Source organism: Tenrec ecaudatus, chromosome 10 (genome assembly GCF_050624435.1).
Source record: "Tenrec ecaudatus isolate mTenEca1 chromosome 10, mTenEca1.hap1, whole genome shotgun sequence".
NCBI classification, from domain to species: Eukaryota; Metazoa; Chordata; class Mammalia; order Afrosoricida; family Tenrecidae; genus Tenrec; species Tenrec ecaudatus.
Window position 1 is genome coordinate 30,940,645 of NC_134539.1, and position 23,935 is coordinate 30,964,579.

Here is a 23,935-nt window from a genome sequence, read left to right on the forward strand (position 1 = left end):
AAGCAAAAAACGAACTCACTGCCATCACGTCGATTCTGACACATACAGTATACAGAGAATCTGAAGAATCCAGAGAAAACTATTAGAATTCATTAAGGGGGTTATTGACTACAAAGCCAGTAGGGGGAAAAAATAAAGTGGAGGTGGGGGAGGAGTGGGGATGGAGGAAGGAAATGAGGGGCTGATATCAAGGGCTCAAGTAGAAAGGAAATGTTTTGAAAATGATGATGGCAACAAATGTACAAATGTGCTTGACACAATGGATGTATGTATGGATTGTGATGAGTTGTACGAGCCCCCAGTAAAATGATTTTTAAAAAATCAATTGTGTTACTGTATGATACCAGCAACAAAAGCAAAAGATAAAAAGCTATCAATGGTTTAATAGCATCACCAGAACAAAACCCAGGGGCGGGGGTGGGGTGGGGTGGGGGGATGATAAAATTCGGGTAGGCCTCTGTAAGGAAATCAAACCTACACCGAATGAGAATTCTTTTCTACGAGTTTCAGGCTTGGTCGTTTAAAGATATCAACACTTCTCATCCTGGTGTACATTCACCACCATTTCTTCTGGTTTTTTCTTCAGCTTCACATTAATTTACTCTGTTGACTCTGTAATATTTTTATTCTAAGATAGTTTTTTAAAATTTTAATAAATCATTTTATTGGGGGCTCTTACCGCTCTTATAGCAATCCATACATCCATTGTATCAGGCACATTTGTATCTATGTTGCCAGCATCATTTTCTAAACATTTTCTTTCTCCTTGAGCCCTTGGTATGAGCTCTTTTTTTTTCTCGCTCCCTCCCAACCCCTCCTACCCTTGTGAACCCTTGATAAATTATAAATTATTATTTTCATCTTACACTGTCCACTGTCTCCCTTCACTCCTGTTTCTGTTGTTTGTCACTCTGGGGGGAGTGTGTTAGACGTTGATCATTGCAATTGGTTTCCCCTTCCCTCCCCTTCCCCACCTTCCCCCTACCATCATGGTATCACTAACTCCATTACTGTTCCTGAGAGGGTTATCTGTCCTGGATTCTGTGTGTCAAGAGCTCTTAGCTGTACCAGTGTGCATACTCCAGCCTACCCAAATTGGTAAGGTAGGACTGGGGTCGTGACGGGGGTGGGGGGGTGGGAAAGCATTAAATAAATTGAGGAATGTTATATGTTTTGTTGGTGTTACATTGCACCCTGGATGGCTCTTCCCTTCCTTGTGACCATTCTGTGAGAGGATGTCCAATTGTCTACAGATGGGCTTTGGGTCTCGGCTCAGGCCCCCTCATTCACATCAATACGCTGATTCGTTTTGGGTCTTCTGATGCCTGATACCTGATCCTGTCAACACCTTGTGATCACACAGGCTGGTGTGCTTCTTCCATGTGGGCTTTTTGCTTCCCAACTATCTTTAAGCCCTTAAGACCCCAGACACTATATCTTTTGATAGCCGAGTATATATCAGCTTTCTTCACCACATTTGCTTATGCACCCATTTTGTCTTCAGCAATCATGTCAAGAAGGTGAGCATCACAGAATGCCAGGTTATTAGAAAAAAGTGTTCTTGCGTTGAGGGAGTGCTTAAGTAGAGGCCCAATATTCATCTGTTACCTTAATACTTTATAACATATAAATATATATATATACATAGGTCTATATCCCTATCATGATATATAAATATATTTACATATGTGGCCTCTATAAATATCTTTTGCCTCCTAGTTCTTTCCTCTATTTCCTTTTACTTTCCTCCTATCCCACTATCATATTTGACCAGTGGTTCTTAAACTTCCTAATGCTATGACCCTTTAATACAGTTACTCATGTTGTGCTGACCATAAAATTATTTTCATTGCTACTTCATAACTGTAATTTTGCTACTGTTATGAATCAAGTGGCCCTTGTTGAAAGAACCACTGCTGTTTGACCTTCATTTGGCTCTTAGTAATTCCTCTCAGCTACATTGCCCTTGATCAAACCCCACCAGGCATTCTACATTCTCCTCACCATCAATTTTAGATCACTTGTTGTTCCCTTATCCCTGGGTTTGCTGACTTCCTTTCTCCTACTTCTCTTTCTCCCATGTCTCCCCAGAACTGTTGGTCCCAGTGTTTTCTCCTCTGGTTTATCCTGCCTATCTTATATAAATAGGCATGGGGGGGGAGGGGGAAGCCTATAGAGGTTCCAGATCTGTCTGTTGACCTTTATGAATGTTTTCTGATTGAGTCTGGTGAGGTGTCAAGCCCTGCCCCTGAAGTCTGTTTGGGGGATACCTCAGGGACTACATTGCCTTGTTCCACTTGCTGCTCTGATGTGCTACCTTCCTGTTTCGCCCTGGTGTGTGGTGGGGTCAGAACAGGCACAATTCCCGCACTGTGTATCCAGTGCTGTCCCCTGTAGTGTCATGGGTCAATGAGAGGACGCTGTGTCTTGTGGTGGGGCCAGAACTACGGTCCTCTCTGTGCATTGGCTGTTCTGAGCAGGAATGGTGGGTCAGGATGCGGTTCTCTCTCCCTCTCTCCTTCCTTCTTAGTTTGCCACCATCATCACCATTTCTATCACAATCTAGGGCAGTGATGACGGTGACGGTTGCTTTTGGGTGGAACAAACTGATTATAAAGGTACCACAGAAATGCAAGAGCCCAAGAAGTCAAGACACTCTGGAAGAAAAAGAACAAGGCTAATTAAAAAGGTCTGCTAATTAGCACCATGCGATACTGGCACAAGGACAGACAGAGCAACGAATTAGAACAGAGTCCAGAAACACACCCTCCCAGGCACAGGTAATTGCGTTATGACAAAGTGGCATTGGAGAGCCGTGGGGTCGAATGACAACTTTTTCAGTATATGGTGCTGGGATAAATGGAAGAAGTGATCTCCCCAAAGTCCCACAGGGACCCTGTGGAAGCCAGGTCTTTGGCTCTAAAGTCCACGGCCTTATCTTCGGCCAGCTGCTCTGTCCACTTCCTAAAGCTTCCGCGAGCAACAGGACCCTCGTGTTGTACAAGTGCTCAGTGAGCACCCGAGGGACAGGCTGTGGCCACCGTGATGCTCACTGCCTTCCAGGGAAGAGGAGTGGCCTTGCCTCAACCTCCCCAAACCCCTCATGGATCCCTCAGCTCTCCTGTAAAGGTCAGCTGGCACCTGAGATGGATACCCTAGGAAAGCTGTGCCCTTCGTTGGCTGCAGACTGCCAGGCTCTTGAGCAAGATGCTGCCATGGCAGCACTGATGCTAAGGGTTAAACACTGGGTGTTCAGAACCCTCAGCAGCTCCATGGAAGAAAGGTGAGGCAGTCCACTTCTTTGTGGATTTACAGCCTTGGTAACCCCATGGCTTCTACTCTGTCCTATGGGGTTGCTAGGCGTCTGAATGGACTTGATGGCTGTGGGTTGGGATGGGGCAAGTTTTGTGTCTGCAAGTTGAACTTGGTGCATTTGCCACTTCCTTCCAGGGAGCAAAGCCAACTGAGAGGAAAAGCAATGGGGTCTTCCAGGAAGGTTTGCAGCACAGGCCATTTTCTCAGCCAGCAACCCGGGCCATGCCTCCAGGGAGTCTCTCCAGGCTGCCAGAGACTGTTCTTCCTCCTCCTCCTCCTCTTCCTTCCTGGTTCCCTGGTTGAATAAAGAGCACCTATGATCCTAGCCTTAGGCGCCCCAGGGGGTAAACTCATACAGGCAGGAAGTTTGCGGAAGAAAATTCAGAAAAAACCCAGAAGAGGTTTCTTAGAACCACAAATGGGCAACTCCAAAGAGCCCTTACAGCATCTCCACCCCCACTTTTGAGAAGGGGGCCAGAGAGGGGTGATCTGGCCTAAGTCACCCAGCAACCCAGGCCTCCCAGGCCAGGGCTTCCCCAGCTCCCTCTCCTGCCCACATCCCCCCCAAGGCAGACATTCTAAGCTGTGTGCTAGGCCCCAACTGTGTGCCCTCCCCTCAGGACTGCTGAGGGGACAGGAAAGAACCGAAAGTACTTGTGTTCCATGAAGCCAAGTCCTAGAACAGTTTCCTGGAGGCTGTGGTTAGTGCCCCTGCAAGACAGAGGCCAAGAACAGCGAGAGTGCCCTGGAGACCTGGGAGCCAGCAGGGCGAAGCTCCATCAGCTAAACCCATGGTCACTAGTGCAGGGCCAGGCAGAGACAAAGTTGAGTGTCAACAGCTGAGTCCGAGGTAGGGCACCCAGAGTGGACAAGACCGCACAGGCCGGCATCTCCAGTGTCTAGCCCGACAGATGGGTCGTGGTCTGTGATTGTAAGCTTCACTCTGTGCTTTTGCAATTTCAGTCCTTGGGGGGAGGGAGCAGAGGAAAAGCAATGGAGCCTTCCAATGGGTGCTCCCTTAGGAGTCCAGGCCGTGCCCCTGAGGATCCAGGCTTTCACTGTCTTCCCATGCAGTGCTTTCTCCCGGCCCCACCCTTCCGTACAGCTGAGACTGAGCGAAGCACCAGAAACACAAACCACTGAGATCTGGAGTTGATGGAATTAAGCCCGATGGCCTGCTCTGAGAGCGTTTGGCGGCCCATCTACAGCCCGTGACTCAGCAATGCTCAGCCCCGCCTGGCTTCACTTAGAGCAGTGGGTCTCACCCTTCCTCATGCAGCCACCCTTTCACACAGCTCCTTATTTGGTGGGGACCCCCAACTATAAAGTTATTTTCGTTGCTACTTCATCACTGTGATTTTGCTACTGTTATGAATCAGGCGACCCCTGTGAAAGTCATTCGACCCCCAAAGGGGTTGTGAGCCCCAGGTTGAGAACCACTGCCTTTGGCTAAGATGGTATGCAGCTGCCCTTCTAGGGGGAGAGGGTGTGTGGTGCTGGGAGGAGAGACCAAGAGGGAGAGGGAGCAGTGGGCATGTGCCTAGGCCTCCCTGGAGCTGCTGGTGCCACCTTGGGCTCCAGGTCCCCTCAGTCACAGGACAGGCTTGGGTCCAGCCCTCCTGGACACTGGTGTTAGCCCAGGGCAGAGGCAAGGTGGAAGGCAGGCTGAAGAAGCTGTGGCATTTGTGCTTGAGCACCGGGGCTGTCGCTCGGTGCCTAGCGCGATGCTTCCAGAGACAGAGAATAAGGCAACTTCTTCAGGGCTACCCGGGTCCTTGGCATCCAGGGGCTCCCTTCTCCCTGGTCTAATTCTGCCCTCCTTAGGCCTGCTTGTGTCCTCTCCATCACCACTTCAGTGGTAACCACTCCCATAGGTCTATGTCTCCCAGGCTTGATGTCATTGCCACAGGAGGCCAACGCTACCAAGCCTGAGCGACTCCCAGACTCTAAAACTGCAGCAGGAAACCCAACCCAACCCAGGAGCTCCCTGAGGGAGGCTCTTGGATGGCACCCTGGGCGGTGGCTGTACCTTCCTTGGCCAGGCTGCTGAAGAAAGGCCTGTACTTTTCCTGGGTCTGGGGGCTTCTAGCTCCCTCAGTGTCTCATGGAGAGAAGGCTGATGATGCTGGATGAGCAGTTGGCCATGGCCCAGCGGCCAGGGTTCTGGGCTGGGTAGGACGCAGAAGGCCTCTGTCAGGGAGGTGCTTCTGTGTGACCTTGGGCCAATCACACGATTTCTTTGTATCTGTATTTTTGGCGATGATCCACATGGATCGTAGGCAGTTGGTCAAGTGTGTGCTGATCAAGCTCTCGCTGCCATCGAATTGGTGCCCACTCAGAGGGGCCCTGTAGGACAGGGCAGGACTGCCCCTGAGTTTCCAAGACTGTAACTGTTTACAGCAGGAGAAAGCCCGTCTTTCTCCTGAGGAGCTGCTGGTGGTTCTGAACTGCCGACGTTGCAGCAAGCAGCCCGATGTAACCACGGTGCTGCCAGGGCTCCTGTGTGTGCTGATGGGGCCACCTTTCTCAGTCCTCGCAGGAGTCCAGCTCAGGCAGGCCCTCGGCGCAGCTGGGCCTGAAACACCTTCATGGGCAGGGAGCTCTCGGCAGCCCTACTGGAAGGCCCACAAGCCCACTGGCTCCAGGCCAGTGAAGGACGCTCCAGTGGGCCTGCCCGCAGCTCTGACCAGGGTGGAGAGGGCTGGGTACACAGCCTTTGGCACCTTACCAGGTAAGACTCAGAGCTGAAGACCTTTAAAGTTTGCTGGTCACGGCCTAGCACCTGTCCTGTCCTGCCACATGCCTCTCGGGCAGAGACTAAAGCACCAGCCAGTTATCCTGCGCTCACAAGTGGCCCGGAAAGGAGTCTTCCAAGCCCAGGTGCTTCCTTCTTTCTGGGCTCACACTGCTCGTAGCTAAGTGCTCAGACCAAGTGCTCCAGCAAAGTCAGGGCCCAGGCCTTCCCAGCTCCCAGTCGCTGCCCTCAGCTTCTTTTGGCTTCCTGGCATTTTTAATACATTTCTCTTCTTTACCATGTTAAGTATGATAGGCACGAATGTTCCATTGTCCTCAGGACAGAGTGGCAGCAATGCCACACTCATGTACGTCTTTTTGTTCATCTGAGAGGCACTAGAAGCCCCTCAGGCCACGCAGGGCTCCTGGGCATCCCCACAGCCCAGCCACACCCCACTACCTGGGAACCAGCCCAGGCAGCGTTCCACCCTGCTCCATACACATACACCTCCCCTCCAGGTTTGGAGACTTTTCCCGAGTGCAACCCTCCGTGGGGGACACCTTGTGGCTTGCTTCTCTCAGAGAGGCCAACAGCCTTCACTAAGGCCTGGGCAGGTGGCCCCTGGCACATCAGGCCTTGATAGCGCTGCTTGGAGCAAGGCCACGGAGCAGGAAGCCCCGCTGCCAGCCTGTGCGGGGAAGGGAACACCTCTCTCCGTTTCTGCTTGCTTGCGGTCTGTTTCCACACACGACAACAGCTCATTTCTGCACTGAATTATTCAAACCTTGCTCCACCATATATGGAGATCTCATTGTGTAATCTGCTCTCCGCATTCTCTCTCTCTCTCTCTCTCTCTCTCACACACACACACACACACACACACACACACACACACACACACTCCTCTTTCCAATCAATAAACACAGACCTGCTGCACTGTTTTCAATGCACGGTCAAGTGCATGGCCGCCTCTCCTTCCATTTCACACACACTCCTCCGGTTGATCGTGGCGTCTAGCTCTTTGGTGTGAGGGGCAGCATGACAGCGGTGGCGGCTGCATGGGCCTCAGCTCGTGCCTTTGATCATTTTCTTAGGATAAGTACCCGCGCCCACTCCCCATCCCCGCCCCCCACTGAAGCTGAAGAGCAGAGCCAAAGGATGGGCCCGCTTTCAAGATGATTTCTTTGGCTACTGCCAACCCTCAGCCCTCTCAACTGTGAACTGGAAGGCTGGCACTTTGCAGCCACCCAGCAGGGCCCAGGTAGAAAGATCTGGCGGTCTATTTCTGCAAGATCACAGCTGCTGAGAACCTGATGGAACACAGTTCCACTCTTCCAGGCTGCTGTGGGTTGGAATCGACACGCGGACACCTGGTTTCTTCACTCACCACCCCAAAAAGCCTGTGCCCATGTGGCAGCATGAGGGCAGTGGTCCCTGCTCCCCAAGCGTCTCTTCCCTCCAACATCACCCACTCCCCAAATGTCAGCTGCTGACACAGAACTCGCTCTCTGTCCTGCTCCTCACCGACCTTCCTCCCCTCTCAATAGGTGACCCGCACCACGGGTGAGATCCGGCCCTCCCTGGTGACTTTCTTTAAAAAGTCTCCAGCCCCCTTGCAAGTTTCTGCCAACAGTAAATGGAACCTAAGTGGGAGCTCTAGGAATAAGAGCCTCCTGGTCCTTCAGTCCAGTTAGCAGGAGGGGAGCAGGTGAGAGGCTGAGGAATGTGGGCCAAGAAGGCTCCTGAAGGGCCTGCGAGAGAGGAGGCCGCTCTGCCCAGGCAGGGTCTTCCACAGCAGCCCCTGAGAGGAAATCTACTCCAGGTCGGTGAGCTGACCAAACCCAACCTCCAAACCCACTGCTATTGAGTCCATTCTGACTCACGAGGCCCCTGGAGGACAGGGTCGGACTGCCCCAGTGTGGTTCTGTGACTGTACCTCTATGTGTAGGGGTGTTTGGCACATGGAGAACTCTTACTGTGAGCCTCCCGGGAGAGCCTGCATAACAGGCTCTCTGGTGCTTCTCTGGAGACTGCAGGAGTAGAAAGCTTCCTCTTTCTCCTGGTGTGTGCCCAAGGTGTACACGGGCGTCTGCAGGTGCCTGTCAGCACATGGACCCCGGGCGTCTGCACAAACGTGTGTGCATCACACCTGCAATGCTTCTTACAAGCACTCGCTCCCTCTCCATCAGAAATGCTGCCGCTCTTATCCCAGGGCACAGACGAAGAGACCGAGGCACAGGGGGAGCCCCTGGGCAGAACAGTTCTCTCTCTGGACGGTGGCCTAACTTAAGGGCGGCGTGGTTGCAAACTGCTGACCTTGTGGTGAGCGGCCCAATGCACAACCACTACCCGCCACCAGCGCGTCAGATAGGGCAAGCCTGCAGGTTTACAAAGGGAGAACTAGAGACTGGGTCTCAGTTTAAGACAATGGTTCCCAACCTTCCTAAGGCTGAGATCCTTTCTTACAGTTCCTCATGTGGGGTGACCCCCCCAACCATAAAACAATTTTCATTGCTACTTCATCATTGTGATTTTGGTGCTGTTATGAATCGGGCAACCCCTGTGAAAGGGTCGTTAGACTCCCCAAAGGAGTCTCCACCCACAGATTGAGAACCGCTGCTTGAATACCACAGGAAAGGTTAGCCTCAGGGACCTGAGGAAGAGACACAACCCAGGCAGCTCCCACTGAGAGGAGGGCAGAACCGGGGGAAGAGCAAGCTGAGGCCCGAGTCCCACAGCTGGTGGGCAGGCAAGTCGGAAGGACAGCTCATAGTCTGGCTTCGACTTGGCCATCCTCCCAGGCTCCCCCAGGGACACACGCTGTGACATGCCCTTGCCTCGGCGCCCCACTGGGCGACCTTGGCGCACATCTTGCTGAATGCAGATACTCCTTGGAGAGCCCCCGCCCCACCCCTGGGTCTCCAGTCCCCTGAGCCTATCTCATCCAGGACACCCTTGCCCTGTGAGTTCCTCAGCCTCTCCTCCCCAGTGCCAGTCCTGAAGCCCAGATGAGGGCAGCAGCCATCCTCCCTCCCCGCGTGCACCGCCCAGGGAATGAGGTTCCTCTGGCGTGACCAGCTCAGCCAGACAGACCTCATTTCCTTTCTCACAGGGGGAGGGGAGGGCTGGCAGCTGAATTCCAAAGAATGTCTGCTCTCCTACCCACTAGACACAGGCAGTGCTGGGAGTGTGGCATAAACTTGGGGACACCTGGAAAGTGGCTTGCTTTTATCCCCTTCCCCCTTCCCTGTCTCCCCACCCCCCACCCTGTAGCAGACTCTGTCCCCACCTCTTGTCTGGGGGGCACTTTCCTTCAGAGAGCTCCATGGACACTGGCTGGCCAACCCAGGATATTTTGAGGTTAGCACTCTGGCATCTGGACCACACTCTCCCATGGAAGAGAGCTGGGTACTGTATGGAGGAGGGGTGGCTGGCACCTGCCCAGCCGGAGGCTCTGCCTGGTTTCCTGGTCTGGTGCAAAGTGAGTGATGAGAGTCGGGAATGGCCAGTCCTTGATTGCTTCCCTCTTTGTTCCACACTCCTGGCTGCTTGAGCCCGGCCAAGGGGGTTCAAGTCCCTCCCCTCCCCACAGCCCGGTCCAAACTTCTTCCATGCACCTGGGGAACACCACTAGCGGTACCACGTGAGGAAGAGAAGCAGTCACTTGCACAGTGACGTCCCATACAAGAGGGGAAAGGCAGGTCCCGGCAGCCCTTGGGAGTCTGCCTGAGTATGGCAGCACATGGACCCATGGACCTCTGCACAAACAAACGGACTTTACAAGCACTCACTCCCTCTCCATCGGAACCCTCTGAAAGGTGCCCCTCTTATCCCCAGGGCACAGATCGGTTCTGTCTCAGGACTCTGGATGTTGGCCCAAGATCACAAAACTAGGAAGCGGCCCAGGCAGGAAGCGGTTGGGGCGTTGTGGCCTCGCATGCCATCCCATCCGGCATACCCCACGTTGGTGTGTAGGTACCTGTCTTTGGGGAGCAAAAGAGGGAACTTACCTTTCACTCGCATACTCTACCCCCAGAAAGCAGTCAGGTAGCACTTTGTCACCAGGGCCAGAAGTCTGGGGTGTGGCTGGCAGATCGCAGCCCCCAGAAGGCCTCTGCTCAGACTTCCACAGCTGCGGGCAGGCAGCCTGGGTGGCTCTGGGGGACTGTGTGGGGCTGCCGCCCTTCCCACTCCCCACTGCACTTGTGTCTAAACTGGTCCATGCATTTACAGCCTCCCTCTGACAGGGCCTGCAGCTTCCTGTCGGCCGGGGGTAGTGGTTTCCTCTGACCCATGGCCAGGCTGCTAGGCAGGGTTCCCAGGGGGCTGAGGTGGAGGGGCCAGGTGTGTACTGTCTGGAGTAATTCTTTAGGTTAGCCAAAGCACTACGTGACCCAGGGCAACTGGTAAACCTTTCCTGGGCCTAACAAACTGTATTGTAGATGGCACACGGACGCTGTACCGGAGGCCCCTGGTGGCAATGGCTGTGTCTCTTCACTGTCTGCAGATCTGCAGAGAATGGCAGCGCGTGGCCAGAGGCCTGCTAGCTTCACACAGGGAGGGCCTGGGAGTGGCTGGGCCCTCTTCTGAGATACAGGAGTGCAAAGCAGCCCATCTCACAGAGGAGACAATGATGCCCAGGTGAGGCGATGGCCAAGTGGGAGGAGGTGTGGGTCTTTGATTTGCCCAGAGCACACCTATGCTCCCCGGCCCTAGTCTCAGGCCTCCCTAAGGGAGGTGAGAGGGGTCAGCCCGGAGGCAGGACCCCGGCTTTTGTCAGAACAGTTAAGCAGGCACAGCCCAGATGCCCCCGGCCTGGGCCTGGCCCTTCAGCTCCCGCTCTGGGAAGGAGCCCAAACCCCCTCAGTGAAAAGAGAAAGCAGCTGGAGGGGAGGAAGTGAGCAACACATATCCACGGCACCCCCTTCCAGAGGGGCAAACACCAGAAACCACGGGGGAGGGGGAGACAGCAGTCAGTGTAAGATATGAACATGGTAACATCATTTATCAAGGGGAGACAGCAGTCGGTGTAAGATATGAAAATGATAACTTATCAAGGGGTCACGAGGGTGGGATGGGATGGAAACAAGAGGAGCTGATCCCAAGGGCTCAATAGAAAGTAAATGTCTAGAAAAGAATGATGGCAACATATGTACAAATATGCCTGACACAATTGACATGGATTGCTAAAAGCGCTGTAAGAGCCCTCATAAAACAATCTTTTAACAAAAAAAGAGAAAAACCACTTGTGGTTACAAAGATAGGGCCGTTTATTCATGTTATATTACTGGATCTTAGAGGCAAAAAATACAGTTTTTGTCTGTTTTTAACACCAAAGTCAGGCGCATGCCCCACCTTCCATCACAATGGTATTTGTACACATTTGCAAACACAGGCAAACAAGTCTGGAGGAGGTGCGCGAGATCACCCGGGTGTGTGGGTGTCACAGAGACTCTGTCCTCGCCGACACACAGCACCGCACTTCCCCCATTCTCCCGTGCCATGTCTGCCCTCTGCTCGTTCCCAAAGGCCACTTCAAAATGGGGTCACCAGCAACGGGGTTGACAGCAGAGAAAGGCACAGCACAGGACAGCTTCGTGGTACAGCTCCCCAGAAAGTAAATAGTCCCTGAGCCCACAGCCCTGAGACCCGCCAGGGGAAGCAGGCCTGGGTGCAGTGAGGCCAGGGGGGCCCAGGAGAGCACCGGAAGGTCATAAAGGGGTGGGGGCCACACGTCTCCTCTGGTTCGGAGAATGAACCACACACCGGGCGATTCCCATCAAACGAAGGAACATGGAATGGGTTGGGGGAAAAGTGGGAGTTTTCTGAGGAGTAAAGTTACAAAGACATGACTGCTCAGGGCATTTGTCTCCTTTCTTTTAAGGCACTTAGGGAAAACAGATAGGGACCTGGGCACCGGAAGAGGGGGTCTTTCTTCCTTGCACCCCCTCCCCGCCACCACACACTCCCTCTGGGTGCAGCACACTCATGCCTCGTTCCAATAACGTCGTGATAAAGGAGTCAGGAACTGACAGGAATACTCTTTGTATAGCCCAGCCACTTCAGCAAGGGAACATCATGCTGGACCAACACAAAGCCTTCTGGGAAAAGAACCAAGTTAACATCTGAGATGCTCAAAGCAATAAAGGCACAAGTCAGATTGGGACCTGGCACCAGCTTGGTCTTCTCACTGAGGACTGGTGCTCCAAGGCCGTGGTGATGGGTGGTGGGTGGTGGGCGGTGGGTGGGTGTAGGGTCCTAGGATATAGCTGAGTCTGATGATCTGAGGCAAGACCAGGCCTGGGAACGGCGCTCCGGGGTAGGAACTGCCTCATGCCATCTTGCCCTGGGGAGCCTGGACATCATCTCCCAGGTGGTTAGGTCTGGGGAAGGCACCCTACAGGTTAGCCTCCCCAAAGCAAGATGACACTGCTCACTAGGGCACCTGTGAAGAACTCAAGGGGGAGGAGAGGCTGTAGGCACCAGAGTTCTCCCGAGGGAGTTGGGTGTGGGTTGGGGGGAACTTCTCTCTAGATCTGTAATTAAAAGGCACATTCACACAGGAAAACAAATAGTCTGACCCTGAGTGCCACAGGCAAGAGGCAAAGGAACAAAAAGGGGAAGGAAGGAAGGGAGGGAGGAAGGGAGGGAAAGAGAGGGGGGCGAAGGAGAGCAGGCAGTGTAGGGCAGGGAGGCTGGGGAGCGTGGACAGCAGCACCTCCCAGGCAGCGGTTCCCAGCCCCAGCCAGCACACGCACCAGAAAAGAAGGTCCCTTCTGCCTGCCCACCAGGAGGCACAAAGGGCTGGTCAACCTGATAGCTGTTGTGTCCAACTTCACAGCCATCCGTGGACCCTGAGGGGAGGCCCAGGCGTCAGCCCATGGAGGTGGACTGTCCCTAGGCCCTGCCTGCGGGGGGTAGGGTGGGAGACCCAGCAGGATGAGGTCTCCCAGGCTAGTACTGATAGGAAGAGACCAGCTTTCAAGAAGGGACCAAAAGTTGCTCTTCATGTAACTGGCCTGCCAGCTCAACTGAAGGCTCGTTCGTGGCCAGTACAGCATACATCATTTTTTCTCTAGGACAAAAAAAAAAAAAAGCTTGATCCCCTCCCTGCATTAAAAACACCACAATAAAAATACATAGGAAATTCAAGTTTACATAGCATGCCATCCCACCCTGCCCCGCCCCCCACAAAGTCATGACCTAATATTAAAGAGCTCAGAAAATGTGCATCAGCACAGAATCACACTAGATCGTCATGAGAACCCAATCTGTTCTTTTACAGGCCTACCACCTGCTGAAGACCCAACACAAAAGCAAACAAACAAAACAGCAAAAAGAGATACCCCAAAAACCAACCCTTTACATTCAGAAACCCAGCCATCTGAAAGCAGGACACTGGCTGTGGAGACACCCAGGCCTTTGGCTCAGATGGCAAGGATGCATCGGAATTCACACTTGTGCGGGACGGAAGGGCCACACGCAAGCTTCAGAATTCTTGTGCTGAGAAAAGACACACGTCGTGATTGTAATAGTTGCATACCACGGCGAGGAGGTGGGGGAGAGGACGCTAAAGCGAGAACGGCTGAAATTTGGTGTGGTTTCTTTTTTGGTTGTTACCGCTGAAATATGACAACCAGAAAACAAACCAACAAAACCCCCACCAATCCAGCTTCGGCAGCACCCTCTTAATCTTTCATGGAGTAAGAGGAACACCACAATCCACAATTTAAAGCACGCTTCTTGCCTAGTTCACAATAATTTAGCAGTTTTATCGCCGGGAACGAGTCCCAGTCGCCATGTTTTTGGCTGTCCACAGTTTTCTTTGGGGCGACAGGTGAGACATGATGAGACGCAACCCTCCACCCCCAGATGCCGACACCGTTTCTTCAGTCACAGATCCTCGGAGCTAAGAAGTCACATGCCAGGCCAAGTTGGGGGCAAGCGATCCCACTCTGGCCTGGTCTTCTGGAAAGGCATCTGATGGCTGAGTGCGGGGGGTGGGGTGGCGGGGAGCCTATCACTCTGATTGGTACAAACGAGAGAGGGACCAGCCCAGCAGATTGGCAGGGACACTGGCAGAGGCCCCTGGCCATTGTCAAGTCTCTGGTTAGTGTATGAAGATGCTAGCTAGGCTTCCCAACATCCACTGTGATTTTGGTATACAACGGGGACCGCTCAACGGCCAACACCTTGTAGGAGAGTGTGTTCAAACCATCCAAGAGCATGGTCTCCTTCGTGTGAGCAATTCTGTCAAACCTGCGGGCGAGAAAGAAAGGCAAGGAGATGGGGTCACAGCAGCACCAGCAAACGCTCTCATGGTAACCCCCTTCCTCCCCTCTGCCCCCCAGGGACTGCGCCCTCTTGAGCCTCACAGCCCGGCTCCCACAGCCTGCCCCATTTCCTAGCAGCGAGAGGACTCTGAAGGAACCCAGAACACACCTCTGAGGATTAGGCTCATTTTTTCTGTCTCTTGAGTGACGGATCATGCGACACTTCCCGACCACAGCACTGGGGCGAGATATGGACATGCCTTTAAACACTAATCTGCAAACAGCAAAAAGAACAAGTCATGAACACAGAGGTGTCCGGAGGTTTGGGTCCAAGAGTGTCGCTGCAAGATTATGCTCAGGTCCGGCAAGATCCACCCACCACCCTTGCTGGGCCTATTCCAAGGGAGCATTGGTTGGGACCCACCCTTCTGCCCCAGGGGGTTTAACCTCAGATTCTACATTTTGGGTCAAGAGCAGCCACACAAGGACACAGTCTGGTGCTGTCTTGGAGTCGATTCTGACTCAGAGTGACCCTGCAGGTCAAACCAGTGGGGTTTGGACGCCCGGGCTGGACATCCTGATGGACGCAAACTGCCTCATCTTTCTCCCACTGTGTGACTGCTGGGTTTGAACTGGCGACCACTCAGTCAGAGTGAGGCCCTTGACCTGTAAAGAAAGTTGCTCATCCACCACCGACCTTCCCTCTCCAACCTGCAGATGCTTCAGGAAGTTGAAAGACCTGACTATTCACATCTGTGCTGTCCTGACAGCCCTGTTCCCTGCCACACACAGTGGCATAAAGGGCTGGGCGCTATGAACTGACAGGCTAGCAGTCTGAGTCCACTCCCAAGATCCTTGGAAGAAGGGTCTAGAGAACTGCTTCTGGAAGGTGGAAGCCTTGGAAACCTGATGGGGCAGTGGTTGTACTCTGCACCTATGAGGTCACCGTGAGCTGAAATCGACTCTCAGCAGTAATCTACACTGACTGATGATGACAACACACCTACCATCTGAGTCCAGAGAGTTTGCCCAGGTGGAATTCTCTACAGAAGTCCACTCGTTCCTGGCTGGATCCCGTGCCCAGCCTACCTGGCCCAGTGGTCTTTGCTCAGTAAGTTAACACTCAATAAACACACGTTTTCCCGAAGGCTCAGTCCAGGTTCTCCAGCACCGTGAAGCTTGGGTGACTTGGACTGTGACCCTGGCAGAAACCTTTTGTTAACTGAGCACCATAAAGGAACGTCCAACTCCGGAAAGCTGTGCCAGGCTAGATATGGTATCAGACTCACTGGTATCACTCACTCACTTTCGCGGGGAGAATGGGCTTCCTGCTGGTGAAGTCACCACCGGAGGCCACCTTAAAATCTGCAAGGGATTGACGGAGCTCTGGGGGTGCTGCAGTGAAACAGCTGGCTGCTTACCGCAAGGCCACCACTTTGAACCCCGAAGTCACTTTGTGGGGGGAGAGCTGTGGTAGTCCTCTCCCCTAAAGAGTTCTTGGAAACCCAACAGGCCAGTTCTACTCTGTCCAATCAGGTCAGTCTGAGTGGGAATCGACTTGAGCGCAGCGGGTCTGGTTTGGGAATTTATCCCTAAGGTGCTTTCAGATGTCTCTGGTGCCTGTCTTTCCTCCATCTGCAATGGCAGCCCATGTGACTACGGTCTGCTGTCTTCACAAGAGCCGAGGGCTGTGGGATTAAGACTGCTGGGGTCGGGAGGACACAGAGGGGCACTTGGCTACTGTGTCCTCTTTTGTGTATGGCAAAAGTCCTTTAGGGGTGGGGTGGTGGTGGCTTAGGATGCCCTGAAGAAATGTAGGCATTGGCCCCAAATCATTTGTTTCCTACTGAAATGGGACCATAATACGCTGCTGACCGTCTGCAATGGGCACGCTGACTCCCTGCTCAGCACAAACACGGCATGTGGCACGTCCAAAGTCCACTTTCGCCTACACCTGGTTTCACGTGTTCCCTTGTCCAAGACTCATGGCCCAATCCCAGAAGCGGATTTTTCTTAAAAATCAACAGGGACATAAGGAGTGGCTTAGGAGATTGGGCTGAGGGGGGACCGCATCCCTCCCAAGGGGCCAAGCCTCACAGAGTAACCAAGTAATGAGCCAAGCTTCGCACGCGAAGGCAGGCAGGGAGGAAAAGACCCGAGCCGTGATCCTTCATTACCTGTTAAAAATGTCGTCATCCTCACCTCCCCAGCCCCAGTAATTGTTAGGAAATCCATTGATGGTGAGAAACTGCTGCTTGCTGAGAGCCGAGACGCCTCCAAAATACTGAACATACGGTAGGCTGCAGGGGGCACAAAGGATCAGCGGTTAGAATGTGTCAAGGTGCTCAAAATAAAGCTTGCTGGAAATCCTAAGAATTTTAAGGTTATTCTTCATTCTCGGGGACTTGGCTTTGCTCGTTTATTGTGCTTTTACATCAGGGTTCGATCGCCTTAGAGAAAGACATAGATATCAAAGCGGGATCTTCCTCTTTCCAAGAACACAGTGCTGCTTCCCTCATCCAGATAATTCAGCCCTTGGCAAGGGTGGGCCGAGCCCAGTCCTTGCCTCAGCCGCTGGGCCTGTGTCCTTCCCTGAAAAGGAAGCCTTCCCCCAGCCCCAGGCTGCCTGGGGACCTGAGGTGGTTTCAGAAAGTCCCTGAGGCTCATCTGGAGACCGCCTGTCATGTCTGTCCTGCGTCCCACGGCCATGCTGTCTAAGCTTTCACTCTGCAAATGCTGCGCCAACTCAGCCCCCGGGGCCTTAGGGCCTCACAGCAGCATTTCTGAAAATGTTTTTTTTTTAAATGATTCATAGAAATGTCTCCTTTATCTGACGGAACAAAATGCACAGGACACCCGTGTGTAATGTGAACCTACTCTCGTCCTCCCAAATCCTTTTGTTTCCGGTTTGCAGGGCTTCTGGCCCAAGGGCCACCTGTGGGCTGCAGCATAAGCTCCAGAGCCCCCCCCCCCCCCCCCGCCCCGGGATTATAAAGGGCTCCAAATCACACACTGGCTCTCACCGGAATCCGGAGACACCAAAACCCACCACACCAATTAAGGAAAACTCTAAACTCAGGGAGAGGGAAGTCAGCCAAACCACACACAGAGAAAATAAAGAATAACGCAAATTATTAATTCCAAATACCTTCAGGGATCCTGACTGGGAGCATTTGAGTATTCTTTAAGGAATGGAAGGTAATCGATCTGTAATCTGGGGCCAGACCCACCACCTTCAGGCACAGCTCACCTTACTGCACTTCTCCCGTGGGGTTTGAACCAGAGACGGCCAAGCAAATAGGGTTTGCTGGTAACCAGGGTTTTGACAGAAACAGACTCCAGGCTTAGCCGTCTCTGTTGATAAGACCTGGGTTTGCGGTTCCTGGTTGTCTCTACCTGCCCCTCCAGGTGCACCTTCGAGCCTGGCTGGCTCTCTGCAGTCACTCGGGCCTCCTCTTGGTTCCCTCCCCATGCTTCAGGGGGACACCAAAAGGGGTTAAGGACCTGTGTGTCTCCAAGAGCAGAAGACAGAGAGGGAAGGCAGGAGGGCATGGGATGATTTCTGCAGAGTCTAACACCAAGGTTAAATTCATCCCCATCCCCTACTCCCCTGCCTTAAAATGCAGGCCTCAAGGCTGCGTAAAGGCCTGGATGCCTCATCCAGGGGGAGGGCTTCAGAGCATGCCCAGATTCACCTCGGAGCCCCTGCCACCCCCAGCAAGCATTACAGACTGGAAAAGAACCGGCAAGAAGGCAGTTGTCCATGGTGACATCTAAACAAAGGGGCTGCTCTCCAGGCAGGCCAGCCTAAACCAAGACTACCCAGCACACAGGTCCCTGCAACACAGCTTCCTGGAGCGCCGAGTTTCCCCAGAGACCTTGAGCTGATTTTAAAAAACAAAACAAAACAAACCTCATTGCCTTCGAGTCAGTTCTGACTCCTGGCAACTATATAGGTGATAGGGGAGGAAGAAAAAGAACCGTTTATATTAATATAAAATTAACACGGATACGTTATGGAGTAGAGCGCAGACTTAAAAACATAATAAATTAACGACAAGGCCACTTCCCACTTCAGGTGGGGCTCTGGATCATACCTTGCCCATCACAGAGCGCTGCCCTGGACACCAGTGGACTGGCCTCTTCACCAGAGCCACCTTGGTGGAGAAGCCCAAGGGTCAGTCAGCTGAAGCCTGCGCTATGCTGGGAAACGTACTCAGCGTCTCAGGATGCACAGAGGGACAAAGGTGGAGGGTCCAAGCCCAGGAAGGCCCTGGAGAATGTGACTCTCCATCTGCTCTCCAAGGTGTGCGGAAGGGAAGCCAGAGGAGACACTGGGAAAGCACAGCCTCTATCTGGAAACCAAAGCAAGAGCTGCCCGCCAGTGCATCGCCTCTGGCTGTGCAGACTGCAGCCGGGTCTGGGCTCCTCCGGCCGCTCAAAGACTCGCTGACTTCGGCCTTGAGCAGCACCCCGTTCTCAGAGCAGCCATTCTCTCCCAGAGCCCACAGGGACACCCCAGCGCTGGCAGAATCACATTTCCCAGGTGCCAGAGAGACTGGTAGAACAATTCTTACCTAAATCCAAATTTATCCATGGCCACGGAAATGTGCCGTGGCTGTGGAAAACACCGGTAGGCATTATGGTCATCCATTGGAATGAGGTCCACGTCGCTGAACACAAAGCAGTTGTAGTCGTAGTCTTTCAAGGCCTCCTGAAAGCCAACGTTGAGGAGCTTAGCACGATTGAACATGGAGTCTCCATCCTGGGGCAGAAACAAAGGAAGTGCTATCAGACACCCTAAAGTCAAGTATCTTCACACAGAACACCCACAAGGGCTGGGGATTGGTCACCAGACATGGCCATTGGTCCACTCTTGGGCCTCACTTGTCTGCCCTCATTTTACAAATCAATACTGAGGGGCAGACGCTTGGACCCAAGCAACCCCATGCCTAGGAGTGATGGTGTGGGAAGACTTGCCCAGGCGAGAATGACATGTGAGGGGGCTTCAAAAAGTTTGGTGGGGGGGGGATGCCATTATCTTTTAACTCCATTTTCCCACTGACTTTTAAAAAGCCCCCTTGTATATCAGTGAATTAAAAAAACAAGTCTAGCCTTCATTGAGCTCAGTCTTCTGGGTGAAACGGAAAATAAAGTATAAAATACCTCTGCCCTAGCTGACTTGGGTGTTTTGGGCCCCAGTGGTCAGCACCCTGAAGCAGGTGACTCTCCTCTCTCTCATACACCCAGTTTCCATCATGACTTAATAGCAGGCGGCTCTAGGCCCACACTGTGGGCACAGCGGGGCCGGAGATGGAGTTACTATGTTCCCCTGGTGCCTAGTTTGGTGCCTGACAGACAATAGAAGGCACACAGTGGGGTAATGAAACCACAGTCAACCTCATACAAGCGTACACACACACACATACACACCTTTATATGCATATAGTCTATATACATACATATCCAGATTGTATATATGTATGTGATATATACACACACTCTCAATGCCTTAAGCATTATCTGACACATAATGAAAGCCCAATAAATAGTTGCTGGAGGAGTGAATGAATAATGAATGAATGAGTGAGTAGACAGATGGATGAGTTTCAACATATGGCAGCAGAGGGCAGCCCTTTCTGGGAAGTTCCAACCAGCGGGTCAGCATTTGGGTCTCTGCTCTTCCCAACTCCAATGGCTCCGGCGAGTGAGCACAGTAATAGAACTGACACAGCCACCCTTACACTTGGCATTCCCAAAGGAATCTTCTCCGGGGATCTTGCCCACCCTCTCTGGGGTTCTCCAAGCTCAGGACTCTCGGCTTTGGGAGAAGAGTGCCCCTCAAGGGCCTGCAATTGGTACACGATCTCAAACCTGAGACTCCCAAAGTCCTCCCTCGGAGGCCCAAGAGAAGCCCGGGAAACGCGCTCCACACGCTGCCACTGTGAGTACAGGAGGCAGGAGCCCGCCTTGGCCAGGTGAGTCCGGGAAAGAGGCCGCTCGGAGGCCGGCAGCTATCAGGAAGTGAGGAAAAGCAGCCAAGGGAAGAGTCAACAAAGGGAAACGCCTTACACAAGAGCCCCGGTCTTTAGCTCAGGATCAAGCTTTCTAATCAGGCGTGGTACAGAGAAGGCTGCGCCGACGGCACACCGCGTCCTTTGGCTGCCGGATCTATTTGAGTCGGTTTAAAATGATGCCTTCATGAAGAGTATGTGGACGTTGGTAAACCTTGAAGCAATTGCACCAAGTATCATGACAGTGATCTTTAGCTAACATCCACCGGGGAAGGATCAAACACCAGGCACAGGTTAAGTGTTTCACATGCATGGTGTAAAATGTAATCCTCTCACCAATCTTGTAATCACCTTGACCTGACCCAAACGCACCCCACTCATGCCCTCAAACTTGCCCACCTTCTGGGGATGCTGGGAAAGGCTGCACCTGAGACTATCCGTATGGCTCCCTTGTCTCATCAAGACCACCCCAGCTTTCTCGGAACATTTTCCAGCACAAATCAGCCCTATTTCCACCAAGGGAAAAGGACTGCGTCCCCACCGAGCCCTGTACACCCGGCTAGCAGGCCTCCCGAGGGTGGTTAGCTCAGTTCACGACAGTCCTCACTCCCAGACACAGGAGCCGGGGGTGGGGGGTGGGTGGGGGGCTCTTGGTGGTCATGTCCATCTATACCTGCTGGCAGGGCTGGCTGGTCTGAACAGACCCTGACTGCACTGACCTAACCCATTGTCCCTGGCCCAGGAACGGTGGCAGGCTGGAGGAGAAGACCACAGAGTCGGCCTGGATGGGGTAGGCAAGAGCTGCTTCAGCTCAGCTAAGATCCCGCGGTAAGTGCTCTGCTGAAAACTCATTTGTTTTTCGCTGCTACAACCCAGACAACCCAAACCACCTAGCATGTCTCCCTCCCATCCTCCAGCCTAGCTTCTCCTGGGGGTGGGCAGGGAATCCTGGAAGTGGGGTGGGCAGGGTGCGTGTGAGCAGCTGTCACTACCAGCAGGGTCGATGAGGGAAGCGTGTGTCTTCCCCCTCCCTGCTTGGGAGTCCAGAAGAGTCCCCCGTCTTTTGAGCCAGCAGTCTAGGCTTCTTTGTGTGAAATGGTATCGCTCCGTGGGCATTCATCGTTCCTCATGACGAGGAAGAGAACCCGGCGGGGAAGACGTCTGGCCCCGTTCTGCTCCTCTTGGACAAGCACCCCCACTCTGTGTACCTGTGTTCATTCTGTCACTCAAACATTCTCCGGCACCGATCATCAGGCCAAGCCAGCACACAGTCACGGCAGACGCGTGCATTTCTCTCGCAAGGGGGCCAGCCTGCCCGCTTATTAACATGGATTTGGGAAGATGATCTCTCTAGACCCCCAGGTTGGTCATCTGTGCCAGGTATAGCAGGTGGGTCATTAGCATGGAGAGAGACAATGCATGGGAAACCCTCCGCACCTAACAATCATCATGAGCGGAACAGGTGTCCCCCTCCATCTGAAACAGTCAGACCTTTCAGCAGCAGGGCTCTTGAACTATCAGCTGTAATAGAATTCTCTTAGGATGGGGCGAAACGGGCTGGGGGGCCCAGCCAACAAAGGCTACTTCACAGGATGGAAAACAGGCTCTCAGAGACAAGGCAGGTGGGTATGCAGTGACTGGGCTACCTGCTCTGATCAAGGGAATCAGCAACATTGAGCTCTATAATGCAGGCATCGGCAACTCGAAGACGGCGCCTGCTGGAATATTCCCAAGCCCTACAAGTGGCCTCCTGAGCCAGCTTTCATCCTGAGTCCCTCAGTTTGTTTCTGGTGCAACTGCTGTGATTGTGTCCAGGGCTCTTGGTCTCAAGACATGAGGAATGGACTCACGGACCCCCAGAAGAGACAGAGCTTATCTGGGAAGAAGAGAAAAGCACCTGACGCAGCAGGTGGGGACCCGAGGGAGCTGCCACTGAAGGAACCGTGTCCAGGGGCTTTGATCCGGTGTGGGGGACTTGGCGGGTCTGGTCTCCAGGTTACAAATGGACCAATCGTGGCTCTGGCCCTATTCCTCCAGTCCAATCATGAACCTGGTCATACTCTGTTCGCGGCTGGGTCTTGAAACGGTATGGACTGGGAAATAAGCAAGCGATAGGTCAGCAAAAAGAGTCTTGGGTTTGCTGACTGGGGAGTTTAAAATCAGCCTAGGGGTCTAACGCCTGCTGGTTTAAGAAATTGTCCAAGGCAGTTGAAATCAGCCCATCCTACTGCTTCCAAAGCTTCCAGCACGGCCTCCCTCTGCCTGCAGGCTCTCCCTCTCTTATCTCTTACTTCTCCAGTCACTCCCCTGTTCCGGAATCTCAGGGGCTTGTCTGGGAAGGATAAACCCCAAAACACACTGCTATCAGTTCTATGCCAACTTACAGCACCCCTACGGGGCAGAGGGGAGCTGCCTCCTGGGGTTCCTATGGTTTGAAATCCACGTGGAAGCAGGCAGCCCTCTCCGTCTCCCACGGAGCAACAGGGGCGTTCAGACCGCTGTGGATTTGAACAAAAGCTCAGCGAGCAAGCCCCTACAACGACACAGGACTCCTTCCATGGGAAGAAAAGAGCCTCCGGCGTCCAGGGGAAGGAGGCTCAGGGCTCAGAGAACTTCCACCGAAGGGGCTCCAGGCTCACACCAGCTCCAAGGCACAGCGAGCATCACCATGGGCCCATCAGAAGGATGCCCTCGGCCTTCCACGATAGGCATGACCCACTGCCCCTTGTAAGAGCCCAAATCCAAACTCACGGACACAAAGCCAAAAGAGCCAGTGAGCCAGAGGACGAAGTTACCGAGTCTGACATCCCCCCTCGGGAATCCAACCTTCTCTCACGTTCAAGTGCACCCTTCCCCAGCAGCAGCATGATTCCACTACAGTCCTGTTCTTCTGACCGAGAGGGAATTCCGGAAGAGGATGAAGGCTCCAAGGAGTTAGCCTGTGGCTTGTATACTGCGGACAGTCTCCATAGCAGCCGAACGCCAGCCCTTCGAGGCCTGTGAGAGGTGTGCAGCTGCGAGAGTCACAGGAGCCCTGGGGTCGGGTGGTAAGCAGCCTGGCTGCTAAGGACGAGGCCAGCAGTTTGAACCTACTAGCCACTCTGCAGGAGAAAGATTCAGCAGGTTCTGCTCCGTGGGTATGAGTCAGAATCAACTCAAAGGCCACGGGTCTGGTTGCTTTGGAAAGTCACAACCCGGTGAAAGGAGCCAGCAAGCTGTGAGCAAGTGTTCTCTGAAGATCTTCGTCTATAAGTTTGAGTTTCACCTTTGTTAGTCAACAAGAGTTATCCTTATCCCTGCCTTCTAGGGCACCTGGAAACACATGACAAAAAGTACAGAAAATCTCCAAGGGGCAGAGAAGGAGCCAGGCACAGGACCCCGGAAGCAATGCAGGGAGAGATGAGGACGCCCAGGAACAGAGAAGGTCCAGCCCAGAGTGAGGAGATCGGCCGGAGCTCCCAAGCCAAGGCCCAGGGGAGGAGGATCCAGGAGCCTGGCCTCTAAGACAGTCCCCGGTATTGACATCTGGCTTCTTGGCCTGAAGCCTCAAAGTGCAGAGGCTTGGCACATCCAAAGCTGGACAGGACTGCCGTTCCATT

General features: G+C 53.3%; 1 protein-coding gene across 1 annotated transcript in view; it reads right to left on the reverse strand.

The window, feature by feature from the left end:
- Window positions 1–11,295: 11,295 nt before the first annotated feature.
- The window catches only part of B4GALT1 (beta-1,4-galactosyltransferase 1), a 60,176-nt gene continuing 47,536 nt past the window's right edge, over window positions 11,296–23,935 (reverse strand). Inside the window, exons 3-6 of the mRNA XM_075560024.1 lie at window positions 18,900–19,087; window positions 16,500–16,622; window positions 14,492–14,596; window positions 11,296–14,308 (exon numbers count right to left, since the gene is read on the reverse strand). Of these exons, the coding sequence (XP_075416139.1) occupies window positions 14,176–14,308; window positions 14,492–14,596; window positions 16,500–16,622; window positions 18,900–19,087 (549 nt within the window). The 3' untranslated portion in view covers window positions 11,296–14,175. The remainder of the gene's footprint in view (window positions 14,309–14,491; window positions 14,597–16,499; window positions 16,623–18,899; window positions 19,088–23,935) is intronic.